Source organism: Phaseolus vulgaris, chromosome 7 (assembly GCF_051622355.1).
Source record: "Phaseolus vulgaris cultivar YP4 chromosome 7, ASM5162235v1, whole genome shotgun sequence".
In the NCBI taxonomy this organism is placed as follows: Eukaryota; Viridiplantae; Streptophyta; class Magnoliopsida; order Fabales; family Fabaceae; genus Phaseolus; species Phaseolus vulgaris.
The window spans coordinates 54469827-54480943 of NC_143504.1; the positions used below are offsets into that span (position 1 = coordinate 54469827).

General features: G+C 28.7%; 1 protein-coding gene across 1 annotated transcript; it reads right to left on the reverse strand.

Moving 5' to 3' along the window:
* Positions 1–900: 900 nt before the first annotated feature.
* On the reverse strand, positions 901–4230 carry LOC137830306 (Sulfite exporter TauE/SafE family protein). The gene is made up of 12 exons (XM_068637570.1): positions 3902–4230; positions 3385–3544; positions 3051–3251; positions 2881–2942; positions 2696–2753; positions 2513–2568; positions 2320–2406; positions 2187–2237; positions 1848–2087; positions 1658–1751; positions 1372–1512; positions 901–1267 (listed from the first exon to the last, which is right to left on the reverse strand). Exons 1-12 carry the CDS (start codon positions 4046–4048, stop codon positions 1185–1187), a joined length of 1380 nt encoding a protein of 459 aa, XP_068493671.1. The 5' UTR covers positions 4049–4230; the 3' UTR covers positions 901–1184.
* Positions 4231–11117: the final 6887 nt, after the last annotated feature.

Genomic DNA, 11117 nt, shown 5'->3' on the forward strand with positions numbered 1-11117 from the left:
ATAGACCCAATGATGAGGTGGGATTTGGAAGTGTCTCTTATCACTTACGAGGAGAAACTATGATGTCATAATTGAAAAGGAACATTATAATTACAAAATTATTTTATAATATATACTTGTATGCAACTTTCATTTTACTCAAATTAAACCAAATCGTCACCACTTACCTTCAAAGATAAAAGTTGTTTAAATAAGGCTAAGTCACTGAGGTCAACTTCCAAAGTGTTTCATCAGATCTTCTTTTCCTTCATATGCACAAGAGAAATTGAAACAAACACAATTTTGAAGAGTTACAAATAAAGTATTTTTTTAATTGAAGTTTTCACCTTTGCAAACTTTTTCGTAAGGGACAAATTTAAATATCATTATTATATTGTAGCCAAAAAAGATAGGCTGATACTACTGATTGCAGAACGTGGTCACGTGATCTTTTTAACTCTGACACTCCGTACAGTACACGACAACATTCCAACGATGCATTCCGTATTCAATTTCCACACATAATCTTCACACCAAAATTTCGGTTCATTCAATTTGTTCAAAAATCCAGCTTCAGAAAAAATAAAAGTTCATTTCCTAATCTACTCATTTACGACCAAAATCTCTGATTACGACACCCATATTTATTTATTTGTTCTTGTTCACTTTTATTTTCCTTGAGACCCCTGAGAGACTTGGAAGAGTTTGCATAGCACATGAAGTTATGAACCTCAACAAATTTGGTCCACCAGATATGGTTGCAAATTGAAGAGATAAATATCTAAATAGTTTTATAATTTATATATTGATGTTCCAATAAGTCTTAAAGCATATTGGGCAGATACTGATATTTTAAGATGATCCACTCATTTTACATGAGAATGTCTGCAGAGGTATCTTCATCTTTTCAACATCCAAACATATAAAACAAACTGATATCATTTCCATTATTTATTTTTCTCCATGCAAATTTAATAAAACTGAAAGCACTGTGACATGACATGTGTTAGCGAGGAGCTAACACTCATCCACAGATTTATTCTCTCACAAAGCCTTATTATTGACACTGATGTTCCAGTTGGTCAACTAGGCATTGACCAACATTTGTTAGTGCCATTGTACTACACACTTCATCTTTATTTTCACACCAAATTGGATTTTTCTTTTTTGCTATGCAAACTGCATGCAGTCTAAGATAAGATATATCACTGGCTGGAACAGAAGCCCAAGAATCCCATGAACTCGTGGTTGTTGATCATTTCAATGCTGTTCTCAATGCCAACAACACCTGAAAGAAAGAAAAATGTCACAATCAGACACTTCCATGCAAAATGTATTAACTACATTCATAAGAAAAAAATGTTATCAACAATTTAGGTTGGTTTGCTTTACCCATTGTGAGAGCGCTAGCAAAAATGACACCTGAGAGGATGAATACAATGAGTGATGCTCTCCCAAGAAATGCAACAATTCTTCTCACAAAGAACTGTCCCCAGAAGCCAGCCAAAATAGAAACTGAGGTGAGGTATAATGCTGCAAGAAATACAAGGAAATAGGCTATAGTTATAATCATGAAAGTAATAGGATAACATTAAAATCAAAGTGCTGTAGATTTTTAGTATACTGGCCAAGCAAATTGAGAAAAAGGATTAAAGACTGAAGAGTTTATGTAAATTACCATAAGGAATGGGAAACCTCTTGAGCAGATAGAATTCAACCACAGACAAAGATGAGGAAAACATCATCACAAATGTTGCTGTTGCACTAGCAACCTACAAGATGTGATCAAACACCTTGCAAGTTAAGTTTCTTGAATTGAGATCCAAATTTAACCGTGTTTGTTCAATTGAAAGGGCACATGTATGTACCTGAGGGATGACACCAATCTCTAGAAGAAGAGGGCCCAAAACAAATCCACCTCCAGAACCAAGTAGGCCTCCCACAACTCCTCCTACAATGCCACATATTGCACAAAATGCTAGGTTCACAACAGTCCATTCTATAGAAGCTCCACAGATGCATTCCGAGTTCCCTGTGCTCATTCTCCTTTTGTGCTCCCTGTACAACTTCACTGCTTCATATCCAAACACTAAAAGTGCAATTGGAAACTGGAAGAGAAAGAGAATAACAAGTGCAAGCAAATTAGTTCAATCTCCCTCTACATAATAAGTTGAGTTTATGTGTTTTTGCTTATTTTATAATCTAACCTGCAAACCAAAAAGCACCCAATACCATAAACTGCAGGCCTCTACATCATTCTGCAGACCAAAAATAGACATTACATTAACACAATTAATAGACATGTGAGTGACAGAGAAGAAAGAAGGGTGGGGCACTTGCCTTGATGACTTGAACTAGTAGGAAACCAGCCCACACCACAACCAGTACAACAATCCTCTTCCACCTAAGGTTGAGACATAAAATTTCCTGAACAGTTTTTAGGTGTGAAGAAGGTAAAGTGAGCAAAATTTACATACTCATTTCTGATCAACCAAACTGAATAATTTGTCAAATGTGCCAGACATTTACATACCACAGTTGTCTTCTCTTCTTTAGGAATCAAAGGCTCACATTTTGTTTCGATTCTAACTGCAATTTGAGAAAACAAAAACAACACTCAATTCAGTCAGAGAAAATCCTTAGTGAATAGAAAATTTTGTGTACTATTTACTCTTTTAATTGACATGAAAAGATAATATTGTTAAATTGTACATGCCTGTCCTATCTTCATCATGGCAATTAATCAAGGTCGCTCGTTGCCTGGTCTTTTCTTTCTGCAAAAAAGCAAACAAAAAGTAAACACGGAAAGCTTACAAGTGACTTATTTCCCAAAGAGTAAAAAAATTAGGTTGATGAATTAAAAGAGTTAAAGTCCATAGCCTCAAATCAAGAAATTTTTACCTTGTAAATAGTCTCTTCCCTCCACATCCCGATTCCTTTGAAGAAAGACCTTGAAGAAGTCCCTGCAGAAAAATTAAAACCGATATATTAAATGAGACAAAGACACTCTTCTATAACTATGGCCTATAACTGATTCATTCAAAGAAAAAGATTGGTTCTATTGCACACACCTATAAATAGAATGATGATAAGAACAGTAATAAGCCAGTAAGGGAAGACAACACTGAGAGCAACACCAACTGTGATTCCAAGCATAAGCATAGGCTGAAACAGAAGCGCCAGATCATAGTCTAATATGGGCACCTCTTTCGTTGGATGGTGCACTCTCACATTAAACCAAACAGATGATGCTGATGCCCCCATAATCATACCTGAACATTTACAACAAACAAGTCAACGATTAAGATGTGACCATAAATTTCAACCATTTTTTGAGAACCCATAATCAAGAAAGTAGCACAAAGTACAGAAAGTTAGTCATAAGAGAAAGTGTTAATTGTGTACATTTAGAAAGAGCAGCAGCAGACTTAGTATCAAAGCCAAGAAGCAGATTGAGCATAGGAACGAAAATGCCTCCTCCTCCAACCCCACCAACGGTTCCACATGCTGATCCAAGAAACCCAATAACCGTCGCCAATACAAGTCTCCAACTTGGCTGCAAATCCTACAATCAAAACACCACAACACAATTCAGAATGATTCCTTGTAACTAAAAAACTATCTTTTGAAGCATCAAATATTTAGAATACATTAATAGTAGGAAAAAATCAAATAACTTCTCATGGTTAAAGTGAAACAACAAGTAACCACTTCTGTTTTTCATAGTTTCTTCACAATTTTGTAAAGTATATAATCAATTATGCTTGTTTTTCTAAGACATATCTTGTTCCGTAATTGAACTTCTCAGCACATACTATATGACACAGCACAAGTCTCACATGATTAAACCGTACTACATCATGTTGACAAACATTAACCCTTTTGTTCATAAATCACATATTGAAAGAAGGAAAGTGCTTACAGGCCAAACTCTACGAGTTCCAGAGACACTGGAGGCTAACAAAGTTGCTTTGTGACCATGATAGATATGGTTGGTGAAAAAAAGCGCAGACAGAACAACACAAGAAAAAGCAGATAGGAGATAAACTATGAAGCCTCGTGAAGACATTAGTATGGTGATAGATGAAACAACAATAATCAACCAAGAGAAGATTGTATTGTGTGTATGTTATGTGTTGTTTTGTTGTGTTCCGCATAGTACATATAAGTGGAGGAAAAAAATAACAAATATGAAAATGCTTCTACTTGTCAGTCAAGTGGCACCTTGTTACTGGTCGGTGGTTCATGAATATCAGTTTTGTCACAATCTCTGATTGATTGATTGGTTTTGTTTTTCTTTTATTTTCTTTCTATTTTTATCAATATTTGGTCTAAATCAGAATATCCTCTAAAGTATGAGGATTCCTAATTCATGAGACCTGATGCAATGGTTGGTAAAAAGGGAAAATTTTAGTTTGTAAAGAATCTTCATATTTCTTTCCTTTGATTTATCTTTTGAGAAAACAAACTTATAAAATTATATTTTTTAAGAATGATTATGTGGTAATATTTAAAAAATCTAAGATCCGAAAACTATGTTTCAGTTTGATTTTCCTTTTAAAAATAATAACATTAATTAACTATTTACAACACAATAAGAAAAGGGATGATGATGAGTGGTGAATCTATGAAATGCTTATTTACTCTTTCTGATAATATAATATGTATCTTCAGTCAGTAAGGGTTTGACTGCGGACAAAATAAATAAATAATAAATTAATTAATTAAGAAAGAAGAAAATAATAAGTAAAACATCAAATTACTTAAATTTATGGTAAGAAATATAAAGTTGGAATAAAGGATCAAAAGTTGTTTCTCACCACTCATAAATAATAATATATAACCGTTCCTTCAATGCTTATATGTATGTTTTAGACATAAACATTAATTAAAGTCACAACGTTAACATGTAAAGTATAAGTTCTGTCACAAGAAAGAAGAAGGTTTTGAAAATTCTGCGGTGTTTTATTAAATTGTGAAATTTTATCAAATTACCAATCTCTTCCCTATGTGTGTAGACATTCTGAAATTAAAAAATATTATGAAATTATGAATTTTTTTATAAAAATGAATATAAATATTTTTAAAAATTTCATTGTAAATATTTTTTTATTTATTTTATATATTTTTTCTTGTAAATAGTTCTTTTAATTTAGAAAAAAATGATAAAAGAATAAAAATTTGTATGCACAGAAAAGGAGAATCTTTTATTAATGTTATAGATTATTATATTATATAAACAGAAATCTGTTATATATATTTTTACTAAATTAAATCCAATATTTTACATTTTAAAAAGAAATTAAATTTATCAAACGACATTTAATAATAATCTATAAATATATTGTTATTATTATATAAAGGAAACTATTATATCATCTAATACTGTAATATCCCAGATTGAGACAAAATCTTTACTCAAATTATTTTTCTATTTATGTTAGGTTTTCATCTAAAATAACTTAATTTAATTTTTATTATGATATTTATTTATTTATGTTTGATAGATAATATAAATAATAAAAAATCAACACTAAAATAATAAAGAGAAAGATTGAGAATAAATATTATAAATATACCCTGCAAGAAAATTATTAAATAGAAACTATATTTTGAGATTATCATTAAATAAAAACTATTTTTGGAAACCAAAATTATTACTTACTATATTTACTTTACTATATTGACTAAATTAGAGATCATCTTATAAATTAAAAAATTATTGGTACCTAAAATAGTTTTTATTATTAATAAAAATTTATAAAATAGTTTCTAAATTGATATTTAACTATTAGCTACCAAGATTTTAGCCGCTAACTATTTATGTTCTAAATTAGTGTTTATTATCCGTTTAGAAAATAATTTAAAATCTAAAATATGAGTAACTAAAACTTTGGTAACTAATTTAGATACAAATTTAGAAACTATTTTATAATATTTTATTAATAATAGAAATCATATTAGATGTCAATAATTTTTTAGTCTCTGAATTGATATATAATATAGTCAACTAATTATTTTTTATCTCTAAATTTAGTTACTATTTCATGATTTTCTTGTGGTGATAACTACACAATAAAAATTAAAAAAAAACTATGTAAAAAAGAAAAAGATATAAAGAAACAAACAAGATGAAAAATATTATTTTTATTATTCACATCTGATTATGTTTATGAATAATTAGTTAAAAACTAATATGATTTATAATATATATAATTTTGTAAAAGTATTACTGAAAAATTTGTGTAACTGTTATCTTTGAAAAGAGATATTTAACTATTTTAAAATAAAGAAAAATTATTCACTATTCATTTTATTAAATAAATAAATTTTATTCATCAAAGGATAAAATTATCTAATTACAAGATAATATCAAAAGAATTTACCAAAAGTGTATCTTATTTTATATAATGGTATATTAAAAAAAAGTATTATTGAATTTCTATAAAAATATAGAAAATATATAATAAAATAGTTATATTTATAATTTTTCATTCTAGTAACTAATATTTAAGGTTAGTAATATTTGACATATCATAAAATCAATAAAATTAATAATGTTTGTAAGAATAAAAACAGTAAAATAACAAATACACACAAAAGGAAAACAGTTAGATAATACAATCTCTATTAATTAATGGATAGAAAAGAAAACAAAATATTTATACTCAATAACACAAAATCCAATTTCTTTTAGATACGGTTATAAATTTTATTATTAATACTAGCGGGAACACCTACACTCACGTACCTGTATATCCGCATTTTTCATTTTTACTATTTATATATTCATATAATTTTAATAAATATTAAATTATATGAGAAGATATGTAAATTATCTAAATGCACCATTGATAATAGTTTTATTAAGATTTTATGTTAATTTTTTTATATTGTTTTTGAATATTAAATTTTGATTTAACTTGGGTGTAATCTTTAAAATTAAGGTTTAAAAAAATGGATCAGCAAACAATGTCAAAACATAATGCTGGTTGTATGTTGGAAGTTGTAGAATCTATCACCATATCAATTGAATCCCCATCTTCAATGACAAAGAAGTTGAAAAAAAATAAAATAATAAACTAAATACAAATTACCAAACTTCCAACTTATGTAATATCTATTAGATCAAAACATAAGTAGACATAAAAACTTTGCCCGCAAAGCTGGGCTTAGGATTCATACAAAAATATAAAAAAAAAATTAAGAAAGCAATAGAAACAAAAATGTTCAAATCCTATAATAATGAGACACGTCTCTTGCTTCGAACGCTTTGGGACTAAGATGGTGATTGAAGAGGGACTAAGATGGGTGAGAATAGGAGAAGAACATGGAGCGTGAAGGAAGAAAGTTCAAAATGTGTCAAAATTTATAGCATTTTTTTTCTTTGGATGCAATTGGTGAAAACTACGCTCAACTACTCCTTGTAAGGGAGTGGATGTAACTGGTGAAAACTACCCATTCGTAAGAAAGGGGATGTAAATGGTGATGGTGAAAACTATTGAAGAAAGTGGTAACCGCTCAGTAATAATCAAATTGTTCACGTTAGGCCACTACTCACATTTCATAATATTTATTTCTCTCTCATAAAACAGACACTCCCTCTTATTATGCAATTAATTTCAAATATTTTATTAAATTTATTTCTCTCTCGACACTCTCTCATTATGCAATTAATTTTTAAAATAAATTATCTCTTTCAATTCATAACCACAATTAAATATTAATATAAGGATAAAATGAGAAAAAAAATTAAGAGCAGTTAAGAGGAGGAATAAGAAATGACACAATGATCATAATACAATAATAAAATTAAATATTAATATAAGGATAAAATAGAGAAAAAAATTAAGAGCAGTTAAGAGGGGAATCCCCTTGTATATAGGTATAGATTATATATTAATATGTATAGTATAAGTTACAGATATTTTCACGAATATTGTTTACCTAACGTAGTTTAGTTATTTTTAAAAGTCATTATTCCCCAGACTTGTGAATACCAGAAATCATGTTTATTAGTATCAAAAAAAAAAAATCTCTAATTTTTTTCTTGATAAAATATTTTGCAGTTCATTAGGTGAATTTGATCCTCTTAGAGATTAATTTCACTCGTACCATCTCTTTCAAAAGAGTTTTGCTTTTTTTCTTATTTCACAAATTGAACACAATTTTTTGTTTAATATATAGTACATACATCAAATGATTGATGAGGAGAAATAACCCAACCTAAAAGCAGCACAAAGCTTTAAATGCAGAAATGTCAATAAACATAAATTTGTTTTATGAGTATATTTTTTTTTTATATTCTAAGAAGTAGACATGTGCTTATGCAGGCCTATATTGAATTATTATAATTTTTAGTTTTTAAGACAAATTAAAAATAGAATACTAAAAGAATATAAAATAATAATAATAAGAAGGAGGTTCATTATAGTTCTGAAATAGGTTTTTCAGAGAAGGGTTATAAAATAGTTAACCTTATTGCTAATGTTTTATTAAGAAATAAAACATGAAATATAGATTGCACAATGTGACAGAAAAGAAAAAGAGTTTATTTTATGTATATATTTTCAAACTGATTTGTTTGGATGACCTATAAGAGAATGGTTGAATACTAAAATTAAAATTATTTATTAATTATAATATATTTTTAATTTTTGTATGTTATTGTTCATTTTATTTATATGATAAATGGATTGCTTTCTTCTGTTTTTTTACAATAAGTGTCTTTATAATCTGAGAATTTTTGGATGTATGTGTTTTGTCTTATTAACTTCTAAACAAAACAAATATAAACTTGATCACAGGGCATATAAATACATATTTTCTTAGTTTTAAACAAGGAACAAAATGATATATTGTTATAAATGTTTAATTATTAAAAGAATTTTTCATCTATATTATTTTTATTAATGTTTTGTCTGTCCTATACATGATAACAATCAAAAAGGTACACGAGAAGATGAAGAACACATAACTATGATAACACTCATAATGAAATTTATGAAATCCACAATAAATGAAAAAAATCATGTTGAAGAGAAAGGCCTGAGATGATACACCAGAGTCAGAAGAACATCAGACAATCACCATTAACTCATGTCTCCATCCAACAAAGAACTAAAATAAAATAAGGTATGTTATCCTATTGATTCAATGATATCTTATAAAAAATTAACACAAAAATAACTAAATTATACTCTTTCTATTCATCTCAAACTAAGTCACAATGTTATGATGAATGACTAGAAGTAATGAAGGTTGAAATGAAAGTTCTTTAGGTTAATAATACTTGGGAAAATGCAGATCTTTCTCACCACAAAACACCTATTTGACTGCAAATGGGTGTACAAAATTAACATAAAAATAGATTGAAAGATATAAAACAAAACTTCTAACAAAGGGCATTGACTACATGGAAACATATTTACTTGTGGCTAGACTCACTACCATATGAACCAATCTGCTATAAAAGACTGGCACCTTGAGAAACTTGATGTACACAACACATTTTTGCATGGTGATTTACCAGAAGAAGTGTACATGACTTTGCTCCTAGATATTACCATTCCAAAATCAGATTTTTTGTCTGGCCAAATTGTTGTACGACTTAAAACAAGGAAGCAAAACAATGGCATGAGAAACTTATCTCTTTTCTTCATACTACTAATTTTATATTCAATCAAAGACAGATCATTCTCTCTTTATCAGAAAAACTTAAACATCTTTCATCTCCCTCCTTATATATATATATGATATATTACTTGTTGAAAATAACATGAGAGATATTGAAATTGTTAAGAGTTCTTTAAACAATATTTTTAAAATAAAAGATTTAGACCGTTTAGAGTACTTTTTTTTGCATGGAAATTACTAGAAATAAAGAAAAAATACATATCTGTCAAAAAAAATGTTCTCGATGTTTTAGTTGATCCAAGTATGTTGAGTGCAAAACATGCAATCACACTAAGAAGAATGACAATGACACTCTGTTTCATCAGAATATGTCTATATATATCTATATATGATGCAACTTCATATCGAATAATCATTGAAAGGTTGTTGTATTTAGTTAATACCAGACCATATATTATTTTTGTGGTGCAGTTTCTCTTCTCAGTTAATTTGTGCAAGCTCCATTAAAACTCATCACCAAGAAGTTTAACGAATTCTAAGATATATCAAATCTTCATTCGGGCAAGATATGTTCAATGCTAAGAATTCTGATATTCAAATTAAATTTTGATTGGAGAATCCAGATATCATGGAAAACAAAAAAAGTAAACCACCATATTCGGGTCTTCTTCTGAGTCAGAATATCGAGCCTTAGTTTGTTTACTTGCTTGAAGACATGTGTGTTACGTGGCAAGCTTATTTTGTGAACATATAAAATAGAAAAACAACTTTCATGGACTAACTACATTGATATAGATTGTGTCATGTGGTTAGAGAGAAGCCTTTTTCATCTTCTAACAGATCAACCTGCAGATCTTGATCAAGCAGATCTTCTCATTAAGCCTCTCACTAAGCCTTTTGATGGTGCAGGTTCTGTTTTAAGCTTGGTGTTTTTTATGTACTCACTAATTCTTGTATCTCAAAATCTATGACTATTCTATCAAATGACTCCACTATAAAATATACACTAAAATAAATTACCACAAGAAAATTGGGTCAAAAATCAATTTATAACTATTTTTAATGTTTTTTACCAAATCGAGTAAATAGTAAAAACAGAAAAACATATGCAACAAATTCATTATGGAACAATAGTTTCCAAAACAGGTAAAATAAACCTTCAATCATTTTGAGAACAAGTTTTTGCATTTAAAATGTTCTTGATGGCTTTGAATCACCAACGTCAAGAGAAAGACAAAGAGAAACCAAAAACACCAATCATCAACGCTTATACATACGAAAAATGCCAATACCTTTGTTTGATGATAGGGTTTCAGATCCAAATGTATGCTTCTGAATCCACATTTCTTCAATTTGCCACTAATTTAAGACAGTTGGATGCTAATGTAGTAGACTGATATAAAAGTTAATATATATCTCCATTTTGTTAATGGATTGATTCAAAATCCAATTATTGTATATGATGTAGGCAAAGAAGTTTTAGATGAGATGAAGAGCTTGCA

Excerpts from the sequence above, each read along its gene's own strand:
- LOC137830306 (XM_068637570.1), bottom strand. The coding sequence starts at position 4,048 with ATGTCTTCACGAGGCTTCATAGTTTATCTCCTATCTGCTTTTTCTTGT. Across the intron at positions 3,252-3,384 it reads TGCTGCTGCTCTTTCTAAAT|GTATGATTATGGGGGCATCA; the intron begins GTACACAATTAA and ends GTAAATGTTCAG. Across the intron at positions 2,943-3,050 it reads TATCATCATTCTATTTATAG|GGACTTCTTCAAGGTCTTTC; the intron begins GTGTGTGCAATA and ends ATTTTTCTGCAG.